Source organism: Gorilla gorilla, chromosome 12 (assembly GCF_029281585.2).
Source record: "Gorilla gorilla gorilla isolate KB3781 chromosome 12, NHGRI_mGorGor1-v2.1_pri, whole genome shotgun sequence".
Lineage (NCBI taxonomy): Eukaryota > Metazoa > Chordata > Mammalia > Primates > Hominidae > Gorilla > Gorilla gorilla.
This window is the reverse complement of record NC_073236.2, coordinates 31,300,297-31,322,198: the sequence shown is the minus strand read 5'-3', so window position 1 is coordinate 31,322,198 and position 21,902 is coordinate 31,300,297. Positions and strand designations below refer to the sequence as shown.

The following is a 21,902-nucleotide window of genomic DNA, read 5'->3' as shown; positions in this document are numbered from 1 at the left end:
ACATAGGATATTATTTTATTACAAAGAGCTTTTGAAAACAGTAATATGCCATAATATATACTTAGTGATAAGCTATTGATAAAAATTTTGTTCCAGGTAAAATTGTTCCTTGTACTTTCCCCTATTTCATATTGATTACTGCACCTAATATTATAAAGAGGAAACAGAAATTATTGCAATCACAAATAATCTCATGATATTCTAAGAAGAGCTCTATAAATTTTATCTTATTTACAATTGATGTTTTGAAATAAAAGTTTTCTTTCATATTGGTGTATTTACACCACAGAAGTAACTGATCTGTTGGAGAACTAGAAGTAGAGTCAGAAGTCCTGGGGAAAATCCTGTAGCTTGCTTATATTTTTAACATTTTTTTTTCAAAATTGTGGTAACTAGATGAGTTCATCAATGAATGTATATAGGAGTGACTAGTATAATGTCTAGTTTATGATTTAGTGAATGTAATTCTTATAACTGACTATAAAAGTGTTAAAAGAGTCAAACTGAAATAGAATGTTATCAGTGAAACAGAACTGTAATAACACTGGGAAATTTTATCTGTCCAAATACGTGTGAACAAAAGTTCTTACTACAGGGTGGTGTATGGGTTAGACATCAAAGTGTAAATGCAATTTTTTGATATATCTTAATTTAGTCAAATTTGTTAATGCTTTAATTTATGCTTTTGAGTTTGTTGTAATTCAGGGAAAGGCTTTTCCAATTCTGATATTCTTAAAAATTCTCTGGTGTGCGTGTGTGTGTTTACTTTTATAAATTCATCGACTCTAAATACATTTCTGAACTTTCTGGAATTTATGCTCTATAAGGTTCAAAGTTTTGCTTCAACTTTTTCTCCAGATGGATATCCACTTATGGTAAACTTTTTAGTGTATGGATATGCAGGTTATTCTTTAACTTCAGAGGTAATCATGATATGTTATTTTATTGAGTACTAGCTAAAACTTTCTTTTGTTTAATTTAGGATTTTCATAATCATGAAGAAGCGAAAGGTCTGATGGATGAAAATTGCATTTTGAAGGCAGATATTGCTATACTCAGACAGGAAATATGTACAATGAAAAATGACAACTTGGAAAAAGAAAATAAATATCTTAAGGACATTAAAATTGTTAAAGAAACAAATGCTGCCCTTGAAAAGTATATAAAACTCAATGAGGAAATGATAACAGAAACAGCATTCCGGTATCAACAAGAGCTTAATGATCTCAAGGCTGAGAATACAAGTCTCAATGTCGAACTGTTGAAGGAAAAAGAAAGCAAGAAAAGACTGGAAGCTGACATTGAATCTTATCAGTCTAGACTGGCTGCTGCTATAAGTAAACACAGTGAAAGTGTGAAAACAGAAAGAAACCTAAAACTTGCTTTAGAGAGAACACAAGATGTTTCTGTACAAGTAAAAATGAGTTCTGCTATTTCCAAAGTAAAAGATGAGAATGAGTTTCTTACTGAACAACTTTCTGAAACACAAGTTAAATTCAATGCCTTAAAAGATAAGTTCCGTAAGACAAGAGATATTCTCAGAAAAAAGTCATTGGCTTTAGAAACTGTACAAAACGACCTAAGCCAAACACAGCAGCAAACACAGGAAATGAAAGAGATGTATCAAAATGCAGAAGCTAAAGTGAATAATTCCACTGGAAAGTGTAACTGTGTAGAAGAGAGGATATGTCACCTCCAATGTGAAAATGCGTGGCTTGTACAGCAACTAGATGACGTTCATCAGAAAGAGGATCATAAAGAGATAGTAACTAATATCCAAAGAGGCTTTATTGAGAGTGGAAAGAAAGACCTCGTGCTAGAAGAGAAAAGTAAGAAGCTAATGAATGAATGTGATCATTTAAAAGAAAGTCTCTTTCAGTATGAGAGAGAGAAAGCAGAAGAAGTAGTAAGTATCAAGGAAGATAAATATTTTCAAACTTCTAGAAAGAAAATTTAAACATTTGGTTCTGGATACATGTTGAACTTAGTTGAATATAAAAATCTAGATAAAAAGTGTGTTTACCATACTGTATAATTCCATTTACATGAAGCATCCAGAAAAGATAAATGTATAGGGACAAAAGGTAGATTAATGTTTGTGAGGGGCTGGGTCTGGAAGCTGGTAGTGACTGCTAATGGGCATGAGGAATCTTACAGTGATGGAAATGCTCTAAAGTTGGATTGTAGAGATGGCTGCACAACTCAGTAAATGTACTACAAATCTTTTAACTTTAAGTTAAAACAGATACATTCTATAGTATGTAAATTATATTTCAACAAAGCTGTTTTAATAAAAAAAGGAAAAATGTGTTTACTATATCGGCTTAGAAACATGCCTCATTTCTAGGAAATAAAAGATAGAGGTGAGAGATGATTTACTTTGAGAAAAGACATTTTGTCACCTATGAAATTTTATTAGGCACAGAGTCATATTTTAAGGTAGGTAGTTCTGTACTGCTGAAATAGTAATTTTAATGTCTTTATGTTGCCACATGTTAAGACCATAATGTAGTTATAAATGGAAATGTTTACACCTGAAGTATTTTCAAATTAAAATTTAATTAAGTGATTTTCTTCAACACTTAGTTCTAGATTCCCCAGATGAATTGAAGTGTATTGCTGTGTCTTGTAATACCTTGCTTTAACTAGCTTTTTGTGTATTTTAGTTGGTATAGCTTTGTTATTATTCATATTAATTTAACATCTGAAAATATGTCAAATTACGTATTTTTATGACCACGTAATGTTTTAAAGGCACCTACTTGTTATAAAATCATAATTTAGGATAAATGTGGTAAAACTTAGCAAAACTATATTTGGTTTAGTCTTCCCACTGGTATTTATAGTTTACTTTGAATATTTATATTAATAATTAGCTCATAATTTTTATTTCAAGGCTCAATGACTATCATTGGAATATAATTTTGTTCAGTACAAAGATACTTGTAGCTGTCTGTGATTTACGAGTTAGGCATTATATCTCCATTTTCAGACTGAGGGGTGGCAGGCTTCACATACAGTGGGAATGGAGTAATTACAGGAGGGAGTTGTAGGAGCTTTGAAGTCAGAGAGGGAGGTAGAGGCCTTTTTACCTAGGGCCTCAAAGGCCATTGGAATTTTACTTTTATTCTGAGATAGGAATCTGTTGGAAGGATTTGAACAGGTGATTGAATATGTTAGGAACTTTGAGGCTGAGTTGAGCTTCTGAGATGATTGAATGTTGGAATGAATCTGGTGTGTAAGTAAGAGAATACCAATTTGGCAGGAAGACAACATATTCTGCATCCCTCACTGAATTCAGTAATAGATAAAAATGTGTACATGTGATTGAAAGAAGGTGAGTTGATATGTGTGGTGATAATTTTCAAAGTAGATATGTTAGAATTAAACATTATTAACATAATTTAATAATAAGGCAATTTATAAAATCAGTAACAAAAATATTTTATCAGGTGGTTGTGAGACAACTTCAACAAGAAGTGGCTGACAGCTTAAAAAAATTAACGACGTTAGAGTCTCCGCTGGAAGGTATATCACGTTGTCACATTAATTTGGATGAGACACAGGCCTCAAAGAAGAAATTATTTCAAGTGGAAAGTCAAGTATGTATGGAATTTAACATGTCAACAGTTATTCTGTAGCTAGTTGAATTATATAACATGTTTTAGGATACTAATTTTGGCAGAAGCTTGATTTTTTATTTTCATTATAATGAATGATTTCCATTTTACTATCTTTATAATGTACTTATTTTTTATATTGTGACTTTCATTCTACCATTTTGAAAAACCATTGCATACCTTTTCTCTTACAATATGTACCCTTGGAAAAGTTGAGAATTGTACATCATTCCTCATAGAAAATGGACTTTTTTCCTGTTAAACAGTATTTTTAAGTAATTTTTGTATTGCTCTGATGAGGCAGGCCAGATTAAATCAGAGGAGAATGTTTCATGGAATGTTCCAGAAAATTGTCTTATTTCTTCACTTTTGCGAAATGGACACAGAATCTGTGTCTATTTGTTTCACAGATTCTAGCTTAACTTGTACAGAAAGGCCATTATACTATTCTTTGAAATGTGCGTGCTTTAGGTTAATTTACAAACTATTTGAAAAGTTAGGCATTTTCTTTATCTATCTTTTATTTAAAATATACTGTAAAACTGTAGAAATATTTAGATTTGATATAGCATGTACATCAAAAATTAAGAGTTGAGAAAATTATCTTGATCCTGCCTTTGGATTTTAAAAAGATTCACTGAGATGTCATTCACATATCAGACAGTTCAACCGTTTAAAATGTACAACTCAGTGTCTATTAGTATGTTCACAGCATTTTCATCACCCTGAAAAGTGACCCCACATCTCCTAGGCATGACTGCAGCCTTCCTCCATGTCCCTCCACCTACCCCTGTTGTAGGCAACCACCGTCTACTTTTGTCTCCATATGTTTGCCTGTTCTGCATATTTCATATACATAGAGTTATACAATATGTAGTCCTTTGTGAGTGGCTTTTTCACTTAGCATAATGTTTTCAGAATTCATGCATGTTTTAGCACACATTCGTAGTTTATTTCTTCTTATAGTTAAATGATATTCTATTCCATGGCTATACTGGTTTTCCATTCATTCATCAGTTGATGGACCTTTAGGTTAGTTTCCACTTTTTAGCTATTATGAAAAATGCTGCTGTGAACATTCACTTACAGGTTATTATGTGGACACGGGTTTTTATTTCCCTGCCATTGGACTTTATCCTCAGAGTTAATTGGGGAGATTTCAGCACTTGTCTTGCTCATGCTGTCCTTTCTTCCTTCTCAGTTTCTGTTCATCTAGCCTCATTCATTCAGACCTGGCAGACAATTTTTTTGTTTTCCTGAAGCTTTCTCTGACTGTTCTGTCATTGACCTTATGTGTTAGCAATCATTGTCTAGTCTGTGCTGAAAAACTTAGTCCTTAATTTTACATGGCTTTTTTTTTTATGGAAGATAATTTTCTCTCATTATAAATTTGCTTAATGGGGGAATAATATATAATATGTATGCCACCTATCCTTGCATACATTGGAAATATTTTAGCTTAGAAGTTTGTAGCATACAATTCAATCCTTTATACCATACCAATTATTTCTTCTTTGAGACCTTGACACAGTAAGGTTATATTCTAAATATATTTTTTGCAATTAAATATCAAATCTAACCCAATTAGTCTAATACAGGAGATGCGTTCAATCACGTGTTTATGTTTTTCTCTCTATGAAAAAGAATCTAAATTGGCCTTTTTTCACTATGCAGCCATTACTGTGTTTCTGGACTGCTCCCAGTCTGTCAGCTGAACAGTTCTGGGTGCAGCTTGTCTGATGAAGGGTAGCACAGCCCCTCAATCTGAGTGCTCAGCAGAGTGCTTGTGAAGGCAGCACCACAGCAACAGTTGCTCAGAGGGAACGGATTCAGGAGCCTTGACTTAGCAATAGAGTCCAGGGTTTTCAGCTCAGTGTCTTTAGCCTGTTTCTGCTGGTCATGTCAGTTACGTACTATTCCATCCAGGAGGTGCTATTTACATTGTAGAACATACACAGTCATTGCCTAATGAGTCATACAGAGAGAAAAGTAAGTTATAAATTATGTCTCCCATTTGCTGCAACTCTCAGTGTTAAGAATGATTCAGTGCAGCTATAGGAGACTACTTCCATTGGCATGCCACCCGCGTAAAATACACAATTTTGTTAAGATATACAATAAAATTATTATGCTAATAGCAAATATTTTATGTAGCTCACTATGTTCCATGTAGTCTTCTAAGTGCTTCATGTTAGTCCCCAGTTAAACACCTGGTTTTGGAAGGCTGAGGCAGGAGGATTGCTTGAGCCCAGGAGTTTGAGACCAGCCAGAGCAATATAGTGAGACCCTGTCTCTAAAAAAAAAAAAAAAAAAAAATTTTTTTAAACACTTAGCTGAGGCATGGTGGTGCATGCCTGTAGTCCCAGCTACATTGGGAGGCTGTGGTAGGAGGGTCGTTTGAGCTTGGAATATTAAGGCTGCAGTGAGCAGTGATCAAGCCACTGCACTCCAGCCTAGGTAGCAGAGGGAGACTCTGTCTCATAAATAGAACATGCTGTATAGATTCCCATAGAAGTGAGTTAGATATCAGACATAGAATTATTAGCCACTTTGATGTCTACCTTGGGAGTAAAACATATAATAAGCGGCAGCTTTAAACCGTCTCAATCCATAGCCTCTAACTTCTCGAGAAGGTTCTTATTTCATGAATTTCTAAGCAAGGGACTACCTGGATTAAGACATTTGGTAGACACCATTTTGAGATGAAGAATCTTGAATGGGAAGAAGGGAGATCTATACTTACTGAAGCTTCCCAATGACATAGTTAAGTGTCCCCCAAAAGGAACTTTAGAACAAGATGTTCATCGTGCCATATCTCTATGGAAAAGGAAATTCTTTAAAAGAAAACAAAGGCAAACAATTGATAATCTGATTCTCATGGGAAAGTTTTCATTATCAAAGAAAAACAGGGCTGGGTTCCATGGCTCACATCTGTAATCCCAACACTTTGCGAGGCTGAGAGGGGTGGATTACCTGAGGTCAGGAGTTCAAAAACAGCCTGGCCAACACGGTGAAACCCTGTCTCTACTGAAAATACAAAAATTAGCCAGGCGTGGTGGTGTGCACCTGTAGTCCCAGCTACTTGTGAGGCAGAGGCAGGAGAATCACTTGAACCCAGGAGGTAGAAGTTGCAGTAAGCTGAGATGGCACCACTGCACTCCAGCCTGGATGACAGTGTGACTCCATCTCAAAGAGAAAAAAAAGGGACAAAGTATATTGGTCCAAAAAAGAAGAAAGAATGAAAAAGAGGACAAAGTATACTGGTTAGTATCGTAACAGTGAGATAGTCCCCCTTTGAGATTAGAAAATAACAGTATACTCAAGTAACATCAATAAGAACCAACATAAAATAGACAAGATTCACTATCTACAAAAGTAATCTGCACCAAGTAGCAATGTATGAGCATGTGGTGGAGAATATTGTCTATAATATGTGTACTAGAAGGAAGAGACCTCAAGAAAAAGGTCAGAGCTGGAAATGTAGATTAGGGAATCTAGGTCAAAGTTTTGAGATTTTAGGAGTCCTGAGAGAATTTAAAAAGTGAAATAGCCGCCGGGCGTGGTGGCCACACCCGTAATCCCAGCACTTTGGGAGGCCAAGGCAGGCAGATCATGAGGTCAGGAGTTCAAGACCAGTCTGACCAACATAGTGAAACCCCGTCTCTACTAAGAATACAAAAAATTAGCTGGGTGTGGTAGCACATGCCTGTAATCCTGTCTACTTGGGAGGCTGAGGCAGGAGAATCGCTTGAATCCAGGAGGTGGAGGTTGCGGTGAGCCGAGATCATGCCACTGCACTCCAACCTGGGTGACAGTGGGAGACTCCATCTCAAAACAAAGAACAAAAACAAAACAAAAAACCAGAAAAGGATAGGGCTGAAGAACAGAGGTTGCTAAATTTAGAAATGAAGTGGGGTCAGAGGAATAGAAAGGGATAGGGCTGAAGAACAGAGGTCGCTGCATTTAGAAAGGAGGCGGGGTCAGAGGAATAGAAAGGGATAGGGCTGAAGAACAGAGGTCACTGCATTTAGAAAGGAAGCGGGGTCAGAGGAGCAGAGGGAGCATTTGGTCACTGCTCTGCTGAGTAAAGCAGGATAAAGTCCTTCATGACCGTTGGACTTTTTTATTGGAATTATTAAAAATCAGATTTCAGTATAAAAAACACAATAATTGATGAAAAAAGATTTCTGAATGAGACCATGTGTCATAGAGTGCAATGGAAGGGGAGAAACAGGATAATAGAAAAGCCAAAAAAAGTAGACAAAAGTTGTTTTTGTTTATTATAGAAAAAATAAACTTTATTTAAAGAGAAATGGTTAAGAGAAAGGGAAAAACTGAAAACTCTGGGTGAATACTTAGAATGACAGTATTTAGCTCAGCCTGAAGACAGATGAGGATGAAAAATGAAATGGGAACTAGATAAGAGTTTTCTGAAATTTGTCTTAGTAAGATATAATTTAAGAAAACTTGGAATGTCTTAAACTATTAAAAACAATATTTCTAGAGCATCTTTAAAAACTAAAGTGTAAATATAACTACTCTGTTTTTTTTAACTAACCCTTAGTATTTTGTGTGTAAAAACCCTCATTTGTAACAAACATTGTTGGCAGTTTAAATTTCAGAAAAGGTAATGATGAAAATTTGAATCATTTTTAGCAGTTTTAAGAAAAGTGACTATTATTGAAATCTGACCTTATTGGCATCAGGTTTATAAAATGCACTTTATACACCTGCCTAAATACATATTACTCATCCACTTATGAGAAATAATATTTTTGAGATGAAAGAGGGTCTCCAGATTTTACAAAAATAATTTTAAACACTTTTTTTAAGCCTAAAAAAGAAAATGAAGAATTAAGAAAACTTTTTGAGTTAATATCATCACTGAAGTATAATGTGAATCGAATAAGAAAGAAAAATGATGAATTAGAAGAAGAGGCAACTGGGTATGGTTTTCATATTGTAGAACGTTAGCCATTTATTAATTGATTTAACTCTAATTTTACTTGACTAAAACCTAGATACAAATTCATTTTATGTTTGCATTTTCATAATTAAATGAATTCTATTTTAAAATGTATTTCAGAAACTCACAGCACAACTTTTTAGACATGTGTGTCATGTGGGCGGGAGTCAGCTGAGCTGCTGGGGCAAGGTGAAATTTTTTTTGAATGCCAAAATATTCTTTTTTTTTTTTTTTTTTTTTTTTTGAGAAAAAGTCTGGCTTTGTTTCCCAGGCTGGAGTACAATGGCGTGGTCTTGGCTCACTGCAACCTATGCCTCCAAGCAATTTTCCTGCCTCAGCCTCCTGAGTAGCTGGCATTACAGGCATGTGCCACCACACCCGGCTAATTTTTGTATTTTTAGTAGAGACGGGGTTTTGCCAAGTTGGTCAGGCTGGTCTCGAATTCCTGATCTCGTGATCTGCCCGCCTCGGCCTCCCAAAGTGACATGAGCCACCATGCCCGGCCACTTATTCTTTAATGATTTTGAAAACAATGACCACACCTTGGACATATAATGTCCAGTGCACTCTTCATTATGTAGTTTGAATTTTTATTTCTGAAGATATTTTTTGCTGTCTGTGGTCATTTTTTCTTCCTTTTGTAGTATCCTCTGCTGCATTCAAATTGTTTAAAGAAGACCTGTTTGTGTCATTCTTTAACATCAAATTTATCTTGATATGTAGCTTATATTTTGTTTCTGCTTCTTTTTCTTTTAGATATAAAACGTGGAAATTTACTCATTGTACATGAGTACCTCTGTTGTATACATGAAGTATACATGTTATTAAACTTGTTTTACATAAATAAATTTCATATATATAAAAATATATGTATAACTTAAAGAAAAAGTAAAATGAACATTCATGTTTTGATCACAGATTTTTTTCGAAACAATGGAATCTGTCTTTGAAGCCCTGAACACAGCTACTTTTTTATTTATTTACTGAGCACTTAATTTGGTTTTCTGATTAGAATCAACATTTTTCTGTCATTGCCTTTCTCTACATGGTTTTGTATCTCTTTCATTTTGTTGACATTATGTCAGCAAAGATGTCTAGATCTCTTCTTCAAAGTCTTTAAATTGTCACACATCTCTCTGCCCCTTTCCTTTTTTCTAAAATTGCCTGTATCCTTTTTCTCCTCAACTCAGATATTAAAGATGTTTTCTTCTCTTTTTCTACATTGAATGATCTCCTTGATGCTTTTTGTGTGTACCTTTTTTTCTTCTGATAGACTGTGGTCAGTGGGTATCAAAATGTACTTTTGTGTCTTTTTAAACGTATGTGTTTTACTTTTTTATCTTGGTTACTCATCTCTGGGTTATGGCTTATATTTAGTAATAGGTTATTTTACTTAGCATACCAACATGGATATGAGTAGTTTATTTACAAAAAGTGTATGGTTAGGCCAGGTGTGGTGGCTCACACCTGTAATCCCAGCACTTTGGGAGGCCAATGTGGGTGGATCATTTGAGGTCAAGAGTTCAAGACCAGTCTGACCAGTGAAACCCCGTCTCTACTAAAAATACAAAATGAGCCAGGCATGGTGGTACACACCTGTAATCCCAGCCACTTGGGAGGCTGAGACAGGTGAATCACTTGAGTCCAGGAGGCAGAGGTTGCAGTGAGCTGAGATCACACCATTGCACTTTGGCCTGGGCAACAAGAGTGAAATTCCATCTCAAAACAAAACAACAAAACAAAAACACTGTATGGCTATAATATCACTTTACCTGCCATATGTGCCATAAAATCGTTCTTCATATTATTTATCTAAGATTATAATTTCATATAGAATGCTTTCAAACTATGTTCAGTTGAAACTGAAAGGAACATAGTTTATAGATTTGTTTCTTTGATATGCCATAACAGATGTTTAAACAATTATTAAATATTTACTCTTAAAAATACTTGACTTACTAGTTCTGTACATTTCTGCAGATACAAGAAACTCCTGGAAATGACAATAAATATGTTAAATGTATTTGGAAATGAAGACTTTGATTGCCATGGAGACTTAAAAACAGATCAACTGAAAATGGATATTCTGATTAAGAAGCTAAAACAGAAGGTAAATTAAAAAAATTATTTTATCTTAAGGTCTAGATTACATGTGTGAGACGTGCAGGTTTGTTATATAGGTAAACGTGTGTCATGTTGGTTTGCTGCACCTATCAATCCATCACCTAGATATTAAGCCCTGCAGGCATTAGCTATTGATCTTGATGCTCTCCCTGCTGACCCTAACAGGCCCCAGTGTTTGCTGTTCCCCTCCCCGAGTCCATGTGTTCTCATTATTCAGCTCCCACTTATAAGTGAGAAGATGCAGTGTTTGTTTTTTTCTTCCTGCATTAGTTTGCTGAAGATATCAGCTTTGAGCTCATCCATATCCCTGCAAAAAAGCATCATCTCATTCATTTTTATGGCTCCATAGTATTCCATGGTGTATATGTACCACATTTTCTTTATCCCGTCTATCACTGATGGACATCTGGGTTGATTCCATGGCTTTACTGTTGTGAATAGTGCTGCAATGAACATACAAATGCATGTATCTTTATAATAGAATAATTTATATTCCAACGTATGGTAATTTTAAATCAGTTTTGGTATTAAAAATCATGTAAATTTGGAAAATATTGATAATGGAAAAACCCAAATTCTGCCAAAATATGTTGAGAAAATAGAGGGTAAATATATCTTTTCAGACTTTAAATGCCTCAGGCTCTTAGTTAATCTTCCCCAGATCTGGGAAGACCTAGAAGGGGAGAGATTGGGCTACGTTAATGAGGGCCATTTCAATCTCTTGGCCCTGCAGCAGCCATTTCAAAATATGACAAAAAAAAATATATTTGGGGGTAAAATATTTTGATTTCCTTCAGCTTCTTCTCTCTGTGATGCTGCACCAGAATCAGGTTAGAAAGGAAGCCACATTATAAGAGTTAACAAAACCCATCTGATGAGATTTGATAGTTTGAAGGGTGTGATTCCCAGACCCTTTAGATAGAAATTGGGGCCAAGGAAAACAAGGTCTTATTCCTCAATATAAATCTGTCAGTGCTTTAAGCAGTGAAAGATTTTTCATTTAATTTTACAGACTTGAAACTAATGAAAAGGATAGCTTTTAAAATATAAATCTCTTTTTCTATGAAAAGGACATGCTGTTGATTCTCTTAGGCCTTGAACCCTGGCCAGTGATCTGAAACCAAGCAGAACCTGTCTCCAGATCACTAGTACCAAAATCACTAGTACCAAATTAATTTGGGGTGGGGGGGTAACAGGTTTATTGAGAAATAATGAACACACCATGCAGTTCACTCATTTAAAATATACAATTTATTAACTTTAGTATTTTCAGAGAGTTATGCAGTCATCATTACAATCAATTGTAGAACATTTTCATCACCCTAAAAACAAACCCCACATCATTTAGCTATCTTCACTAGTTTTCCCTTCCTCCCTCAGCCCTAGGTAACCACGCACCTTCTTTGTATAGATTTGCCTGTAAGCCTCTGAAATGAAAAGCAAGTGGTCTACCGTGACTGGCTTATTTCACTTAGCATAATTTTCCATGCTGCATCTGTGCTGCAGCAGGTATTGATGCAGGGTTTTTCTCCTTAGTTCAGCTCAATCTGGGTTCTTCTCTCATGACCAGGAAAAATTAAGCACACAGACACATTGAAGGGTGAGGAGGACAGAATTTATTAAGTGAAAGGAAAGCTCTCAGCAAAGAGGGGCATCCTGCAAACAGGTTTCCACCTCACAATTGAATACCAGGAGCACAGGAGCTGAAGCGGCCAGGCTCCCGCTCTGCATAAGGCGTGAATTCCTGGTGACTCCACCCCATCCCCCCAGTGCTTGTGGGCCTCGGGTCTGCTGCCGGCATGTCCAGGCAAGACAAGTCCAGGTTCCCTTATCTGCACATAACGTCTGGTGTAAACACTTGTGAGGCTTGTTGGGGATTCTCCGGGGACCGTTCCTTATCTGCCTAGGCATTTTGCTGTCTCCTCCTAATACAGTATCAGTACTTAGTTTCTTCTTATTGCTGAGTGATATTCCATTGTATGGATACATCAAACAGTTTATTTATCCATTCACCAGGCGATAGACCTTTGGGTTCTTTCCCACCCAAAGATGATGGACGTTTTGGTTCTTTCCACTTTTTCACTCTTATTAATAATGCTGCTGTAAACATTTATGAGTTTTTGTGCTTGCATATGTTTTTGATTTTCTGGAGTATATACTCATGACTGGAATTTCTGGGTCGTATGGTAACTTCATGCTTAACCTTTTGAGGAGCTGCCAGTTTGTTTTCCAAAGTGGCTGCACCACTTTACATCCCCAGCAGCATTGGATAAGGGCTTTAATTTCTTTACATTTTTCCTAACACTTATTTTCTCTTTTTTATTGAATAAAGGTTTCATCCTGTGGTGTGAAGTGATGCCACATGTGGTTTTGATTTACTTTTTCCTAATGACTAATTACATTAAGCATCTATTATTGTGCTTATTATCCATCTTTATATCTTCTTTGCAAATATATCTATTCAAAATCTTTGCCCATTTTTTAAATTGGGTTATCTTGTTATTTATGAATTGCAAAGGTTCTTTATATATCCTACATATGTAAGTCCCTTATCAGATACATGCTTTTCAAATACTTTCTTCTAGTCAGTATCTTACCTTTTCACTTCTTGATACTGTCTTCTCAAGCACAGCAGTTTTCAATTTTGAAGTTCATTGAATCCATTTTTCCTTTGGAGTCATAGCTAAGAAAACACTGCCAAATGCAGTCACAAAGATTTATGCCAGGGTTTTCTTCTTACTTTATTTATTTTTTGCATGTGGATATCCAGTTGTTGCAGCACCATTTGTTGAAAAGACTATTCTTTTCCCATTCTGTTCTTTTGTTAACCTTGTATAAAATCAATTGACTGTAAATGTGCAGGTTTATTTGTAGATTATCAATTCTTAGTTTGTTTATATCTATTATTATGCCAAGGCCAAATTGAATTTAATGAGAAGTTTTTTTCAAGCATGTTGCATATTACCAGTTGTCTTATATCATAATAAAAATTAAATTTAGTGGAATATCTTTAACGTCACCTTTTGTGCCTCAAAGGAATCTCTGGCCAGCTTATACCTTACTTACTCTAAGACATGATGGCAAGTCAGGCTTACAAGACACTCTTTCTTTTTTTCTCTATTCAAACCTTTAGTCTCTTTTCCATTGCCTCCCTCTATAGTTATATTTTCAGTAAGTTTTCATCACAGGATCTGCTGATGTAGTCTAATATTTAGTGCCTTATGTTTTGCTAACTCATAATTCATAGAATCTTCCATAGATGTTTACCATCCAGGAAGGAGAAGTCTGAGCTGCCAGCTTTCCTCAGTGGAAATCATGTGAAGTCATCATGTTGTAGTTCGCAGATCCTCTTTCCACCTGGTAGCTGGTTCTCTTGGGTAGCACTGCATCTAATCCTTTACTTGGTGCAGATCTTGCATTCTCAGAAATCACAGTTCCCTGTATTGACCTCCTTTTACTGAAACAGAGATGCACAGCTCTGCTTTCTAGCTCAGTAGAGGATTCTTGGGATATAAAGTTTAACTCATTCCAAGAAAAAGTCTTAGGAGTGCAGCACTTCAAAATCAGGTAATGTTCAGGCAATTTATCAGAGACAAATAGATTAGTATTTTGACTTTTGAAATTTCAGAGCCAAGTTGTGTGCTGTAGAGAAGCATTGTAGTATAATACAGAGATGGGATGGTCTTAACTTCTCCATACAAACAAGCTTGAAGTAAGATAAAGGAGAAATTGCATTTGATGTCTTAACACTCAAAGCATACTGTGCTTATTTTACTTCTGTGAAGACTAAAAATCATTCCATAATGTTCTCCTTATTTCCTCATTGAGAAAAGGAAAATGAAAATTGAATACTAGATTGATTAATAAATACTCAAAGCTTATTCTTTTAGAATTTTCATTAACTGAAATCAGGCAAGTGTCTGATTTTGGTTATCTAACCAAGTATTTCTAGTTGTTTTTCAAATCATACATCTTCTTTCTTTGCAGTCTTATTTCCTAACTTGCGGGGAAATTGTAAGGAGACGCCCTTGCCTTGTTATGAGAGTTCATAATTGAAGGGGTTTTTAGGAAATGTTCCTCCTCAGCAGCTTATGTCTCTCTCCTGGTTATCTGCTGCTTCTCAATAATGTTTTCCATCAATAAATTAATCTCAACATTTATTAGATCCTACTTTAAAGGAGACTCTTTTCTCTGCATAAGTTATGTTTCCTGTTGTCTCTTTTTAAAACTTATTTTTCTAACAATTATCCAGGGTTTTGTGGCTTAAAAGAAAAACATTTATTTTGTTCATGAACCTGTGGTTTGAAAAAAGCTTAGCCAGGACAGGTCATCTCTGCTCCCCTCAGCTTCCCTAGGAATAGCTGATCAATTGGGGAAATAGAATCCTCTGAAGCTTTGCTTCCCCATGTGTTTGATGGTTGATGCTGGCCATTGGCTGGAACCTTGGTTGGAGCGGGCAGCATGAATATTGACACTGACACTCCCAGGCTGTCTCTCTGGCCTGATCTCACTCACAGTCTGGGGGCTGAGTTCAAAGGGAAAGCAGTCTGAGATAGGGAAGCCACATGATATCCCTTTTACTGCATTCTATTCATTAGAAGGAAGTCAGTAAGGATTGCCCATATTCTGTTTTTTTAATGGGATAAATATAGCTTCTCTTTTGTTTTAATTGACATGTATATACACAATTTTGGCCAATAGAGTGATATTTTGATACATGTATATAGTGTGTAATGATCAAGCTAACTAGCACATTTACTACTTCAACCATTTTTCATTTTCTGAATTGTGAACATTCAAAATCTTCTGCCTTTTTAAAAATATACAATAAATCATAGTTAACCATATTCACCCTAGAATGCCACAGAACACCAGAACTCATTCCTCTCATCTAACTGTAATTCTGTATCCATTAACCATCCTCCCCCCCCCGACCTCTGTGAGCTTTTTTGTTGTTGTTAAGAGACAGGGCCTTGCTAGTGTAGTCGGGCTCTGGGCAACTGTAGTCACCCAGACTAGAGACAGTGGCTTGATCATACCTCACTGCAGCCTCAAACTCTTGGGCTCATGTGATCCTCCCACCTCAGCCTCCTGAGCAGCTAGGATTATGGGCATGCACCATTGCATCTGTCTGATTTTTGACTTTGTAGAGCTATCTACCTATGTTGTCCAGTGTGCTCTGGAACTTTGGCCTCAAGTGATTCTCCTGCCTTGGTCTTTCAAAGTGCTAGGAAATTACAGGCAATAGCCGTGTTGTCCAGCCCTCAGTTTTTCTTTAGCTCCCACATATGAGTGAGAATGTGCAGTGTTTATCTTTCTGTGTCTGCACTTAACATACCATCCCTCAGACTGATCCACATGGCCACGAATAACAGGACTGAATTCCTTTATACGGTGAATAGTATTCTACTGTGTTGGTGTGCCACAGTTTTTTGTCCATTCATTTGGTTATGGACATGCAGGTTGATTCCATACATCAGGTATTGTGAATAGTGCTACAATAAACATACGAGTGCAGGTATCTTTTTGATCTATTGTTTTCTTTTCTATTGCCTGAATACCCAATAGTGGGTTTGCCGGATCCCTTGGCAGTCCCATTATTAGCTTTTTGAGAAAACCTCATGTTGTTTTCTATAGTGGCTGCACTAATTTACCTTCCCACCAACAGCATGTTAGAGTTTACTGTTCTCTGGAACCTCACCAGCATATGTTATTTTTTTGTCTTTTCAATGATAGCAATTTATTCAAATTGAAGCAAGATTGTATCACATTGAAGATTTGATTTTTATTTCCCTGAGGATTAGTGATACTGAGCATTTTTAAATTTATTTATTGGCTATTTGTATTTCTTTTTTCTAAAGAAAAGTATAGTTAGATATTTTGCCCAATTTTGAACTCAGATTTTTTTTTACTGTCAAGTTTTTTGAGTTTCTTGTATATTTTGGATACTAGTCCCTTATTAGATGAATAGTTGACAATATTTTCTCCCATTCCACTGGTTTTCTCTTCACTCAGTTTGCTGGGCAGAAGCTCTTTATCTTAAGGTAATACCATTTGTCTATCATTTGGTTTTTGCCTATGCTTCTGATGTCTTACCCATAAAAATGTTTGTGCAGACTAATGTCCTCAAGCATTTTTCCTACATTTACTTACAGTGGTTTCATAATTTTAGGCCTTAAATGTCAGTCTTCAATCAATTCTGAGTTCATTTCATTATGTGCTGTTACATAGGAAGCTAGTATCATTCTTCTCCATATGGATATTTAGTTTTCCCAGTGCCATTCATTTGAAGAGACTGTCCTTTCCCCAGTGTATGTTCTTGGCACCTTTGTCCGAAATCAGTTGGCTGTAAATATGTGGATTTATTTCTGGGTGTGTATTCTATGGCCTTTACCCCAAGAATCATTACTTCTTAAAATGCAATTCAAATTAGCATGAAACATTTGCAGTTTAAGGAAAGGCTTATGGCATCAGAATCCTTATTTACAGGATTCGTTATTTTGTGTTTTTTTGAGATACGGTCTTTGTCTGTCATCCAGGCAGAAGTGCGGTGATGTGGTCATAATTCGCTGCAGCCCTGAACTCTGGGTACAAGCCATCCTTTTGCCTCAGTCTCCCAACTAGCTGGGTCTACAGGCATGAGCCACCATGCCCAGCTAATTTTAAAAAAAATTTTGTAGACATGGGGGTCTCACTATGTTGCTCTGGCTGATCTCAAATCCCTGGCCTCAAGTGATCATTCTGGCACAGGCTTTTAAATTGCTACAATTACAGGAATGAGCCACCATGCCTAGTATAGAGTGTTATATTATTTTCAAAGTCTTATTCTGAGAGCCATTTATTGACTTTGGCCTAAGTAACTCAATATGATACCTCTGAAACGTTTTTTTGACATATTATGGGGAATGATAATGAGGGAAGGTGGTTAGACACTTTTTACTAAGAGATAACTTAGTGCCATCTAAGGAGGAACAAAAATGAATTATCAGAAAAATAAAAGTAAGATGAAGTGCAAAAGTTCTGTGGCAAAGATGATGATAGCAAATAATATATTTTTGTGACTCATGGTAGCTTTAACTTTGTTCTTAAAATTCTGAGTAATTTAAGGGTTCACATTTGAAGAATCCACTGCATTACAGATAACATTTTATTGCAAGTAAATGCATTTCAAAATTTGCTATTGGTTTTGTATTAGATTATTCTCAGCCTACTTCATTATCAAGCTATATTATTTTATTCATGCAGTTTGATGATCTTACGGCAGAGAAGGAAGCTTTATCTTCAAAATGTGTCAATTTGGCTAAAGACAATCAAGTTCTTCAACAGGAGTTTTTATCTATGAAAAAAGTACAACAGGAATGTGAAAAACTTGAGGAGGATAAAAAGATGTTGAAAGAAGAAATATTAAATCTTAAGACACATATGGAAAACAATAGGGTAGAACTTAGTAAACTACAAGAATATAAATTGGAGCTAGATGAAAAGGCAATGCAGGCAGTAGAAAAATTAGAAGAAATCCATTTACAGGTTAGTTTTTTAAATCAGGTAAGTTTATCTGTAATGTGCTTTCATTTATTTCACCGCAAATTATAGTTTGGATATGTATATATTATGTTTCCTCTGCCTCTCTTGTAGCAATTTGCTTTGTAGAGTTCTAGAAAAAAAATGGCATCTGTTTTTTTCTTTTAAATATTTACATTTCCATTATTATTATAACAAAATCAATCTTTCAGAGTAATGATTCTCACTGTGGAGTCATTTGATGATTAAGATCAGTTGGCATAAGAAACAATTGTGATTTCAAAATTATGTGATACTTTTGAATTGGTCTTAAGCTACATTGTTCATTAATCACTTTTTAAAATTATGAATGGATTCTATTACTTTTTATATGACCAGATTACATTAATACTAACAAAATTATGATTTCAAATTTTTATAAATCAGACAATTCTGAATTCAGTTATTAGTTTTGATCTTGCTGATAAATATTTTAAGCTTCAGCCTCTTTTACTAACATATTCACAATTGCTCTTTGAATCACTGACTCAAAATGAAAGGCAACAAACATAATAATTAGGTTATAATTGTTTTAAAAGTGTATTATTTTCCTTTGTTTTAGGAACAAGCACAATATGAAAAACAATTAGAGCAGTTAAACAAGGATAATATGGCTTCACTAAATAAGAAGGAACTCACACTTAAAGATGTGGAATGTAAATTCTCAGAAATGAAAACTGCTTATGAAGAGGTTACAACCGAATTAGAAGAATATAAGGAAGCCTTTGCAGCAGCATTGAAAGCTAACAATTCCATGTCAAAAAAATTAACAAAGTAAGTCAAAACATACACTCATAGAAAATGAATTAAGCTCATTAATTTGTTTTGAAAGCATAATTTTTAGTGAGATGGCTTCAGGAGATTAGTAGGAAGTGAATGCTAATCTAATAATGTAATTTCAGAAAATAATGTTAGTAAATAATCTTACCTTTAAAATGTTAGTCGAGGATAGTTTCTGTCCCATTTCTTTCTCTCTCTCTTTTTTTTTGCTTTTGTATGGCTTTTTTCCCCTGAAAAGTCTCATGTAGTTAACCTGATCTGTTAGTTTTTGTCACTAAGTATTTTCGAAGCTTTATAATTAATAATGTGATCTTGTCATAAAATTGCTTGTCAGAATTTTCCTAAATAGAAATATTAATGAGTTTATTTTTTGGTAGATCACAACCTAAACCCAGACTTTCAAGTGGTACTGCTACTCTGGGCACAATCATTTTTGATTGTGATCTTTAGTATTATCACTAGAGGGTGCCTCAAGAAAGACTATTTGTGTAACATTTTCAAGATGTTACAGAAAGGCATCCTTGTGAAATAGGGAATAATTATCAAGGAATTTAAAGAAGTGTAATTCACAAAGTGGTTAAAACATAACTAGAAATACCATTTGACCCAGCAGTCCCATTACTGGGTATATACCCAAAGGATTATAAACCATGCTGCTATAAAGACACATGCACACGTATGTTTATTGCAGCACTATTCACAATAGCAAAGACTTGGAACCAACACAAATATCCAACAATGATAGACTGGATTAAGGAAAGGTGGCACATATACACCATGGAATACTATGCAGCCATAACAAATAATGAGTTCATGTCCTTTGTAGGGACATGGATGGAGCTGGAAACCATCATTCTCAGCAAACTATCGCAAGGACAAAAAACCAAACACTGTATGTTCTCACTCATAGGTGGGAATTGAACAATGAGAACACATGGACACAGGAAGGGGGGAACATCACACACTGGGGCCTGTCGTGGGGTGGGGGGATGGGGGAGGGATAACAGGAGATATACCTAATGTTAAATGATGAGTTACTGGGTGCAGCACACCAACATGGCACAGGTATACATATGTAACTAACCTGCACGTTGTGCACATGTACCCTAAAACTTAAAGTATATAAAAAAAAAAAAAACCTTGTTCAGCCTGAAGGGGTGTGTGGAAGGCAGAAGGAAAAAGCCCCACCTCCAGTGCCTTGGTCACAGTGCTGGGGGCTAATTGCCTTCAGACATGCTTTAGTTCTTTTTGATCACCAACCAGCCAATCTAGTTCTCCCCCAGGAGTTGTTGTTCTGAATTATTCCTCAGTGCCAAATGCTTAATTGTTCCTAGATAATGGGTGAAATGCACAAGGGTGAAACCTAAAATTTGTTTGCTAAACACAAGTATTCCTAGATTTTTTTGTTGTTGTTCATTTTAGTTTTCTTAACCTACATTAAGGAGTACAACATGATGTTTTGATACAATTATTTCTAGTGAAGTGGTTCTTACAATCAAGCAAATCAACATATTCTTTTCTCACATTGTTACCCTTTAAATATGAGTATTTCTAATGGAATCTTCAGAATCTCACAAGTAGAGCCCTTTTAGAAGGCAGCAAGTGTTACCTGTTGAGCCATATATCACTGATAGCCATTTCTCTTCCCTGTCTACTTTCTTTGTACTGCTTGTTCAGTATAAATCACCTTAGAAACACAGGTGCTTCTTTAGAATGATTTTAAAATTATACTTGCTTACAACAGGTATGCTCTCACACATCTTCAGTGTGAAAACACTGTTTAGTGGATAATTTGGTTTGCTCTCAGGGCAAGTTTTTAAAAACTGCAAGTCATTAAGAATCATTAGAGGAAAAATGAAATACTAAGCGTGTGTCTTTGCTATCTTTACAGATCAAATAAGAAAATAGCAGTGATCAGCATGAAGCTCCTTATGGAGAAAGAGCAGATGAAATATTTTCTCAGCACTCTTCCTACAAGGCGAGACCCAGAGTCACCTTGTGTTGAAAATCTTACTAGTATAGGACTCAACAGAAAATATATTCCCCAAACACCCATAAGAATTCCTATTTCAAGCCCACAGACTTCAAGTAACTGCAAGAACTCCTTGACTGTGGTTAGTTACATGACCATTTCTCTTTTGGGTTTCATTTCTCTAATATAATTCTTGTTTTTAATTTGGTGAAATACTGAGTTCTGTTGACTTATGCATGTTTAGTAAAGATCATAATTAGCTGTGTTAAGACAGAAAGGAAATGGGAACTTTACATTTTTTAATTCCCTGGAGCTCTCATTTTCAAGAGATACCCGTTTACTAACTTTATTGAATAAATGTGACTAAACTGACACATTTAAAATGTCTTTAAAAGCTGCATTTAAGTTAGGTTTTAGAAATTGCATATTATTGCCTGATAACTGATGATATAGTTTGAGATGCTTTGGCTTACTCTCTAATTGATTATAGTTTAGCTGTGGTTCATACTGCCCCCCCTTTTTTTTAATTGAGACAGTGTTTCACTCTATTGCCCAGGCTGGAGTGTTGTGGCACCATCTTGGCTCACTGCAACCTCCACCTCCCAGGTTCAAGCGATTTTCCTGCCTCAGCCTCCCAAGTAGCTGAGATTACAGGCACCTGCCATTACACCCAGCTACTGTTTGTATTTTTAGTAGAGACAGGGTTTCACCATATTGGCCAGGCTGTTCTCAAACTCCTGACCGTGTGATCTGCATGCCTCAGCCTCCCAAAGTGCTGGGATAAGAGGCATGAGCTACCACGTCCAGCCCATGCCACTTTTAAAAGTTTCTTTGCACCAGCCAGGTGTGGTGGCTCATGTCTGTAATCCCAGCCCTTTGG

General features: G+C 35.7%; 1 protein-coding gene and 1 pseudogene across 2 annotated transcripts in view; both read left to right on the top strand.

The window, feature by feature from the left end:
• The window catches only part of LOC109028262 (putative ankyrin repeat domain-containing protein 20A2), a 43,540-nt gene extending 41,273 nt beyond the window's left edge, over positions 1-2,267 (top strand). The window contains exon 15 of one of the 2 annotated variants that reach the window (XM_055378994.2): positions 983-2,267. In XM_055378994.2, the coding sequence (XP_055234969.2) occupies positions 983-1,957 (975 nt within the window). In that variant the 3' untranslated portion in view covers positions 1,958-2,267. The remainder of the gene's footprint in view (positions 1-982) is intronic. The other variant, XM_055378995.2, reaches the window with a different exon arrangement.
• Positions 2,268-8,379: 6,112 nt separating this feature from the next.
• The window catches only part of LOC101147325 (ankyrin repeat domain-containing protein 18B-like), a 62,147-nt pseudogene continuing 48,624 nt past the window's right edge, over positions 8,380-21,902 (top strand).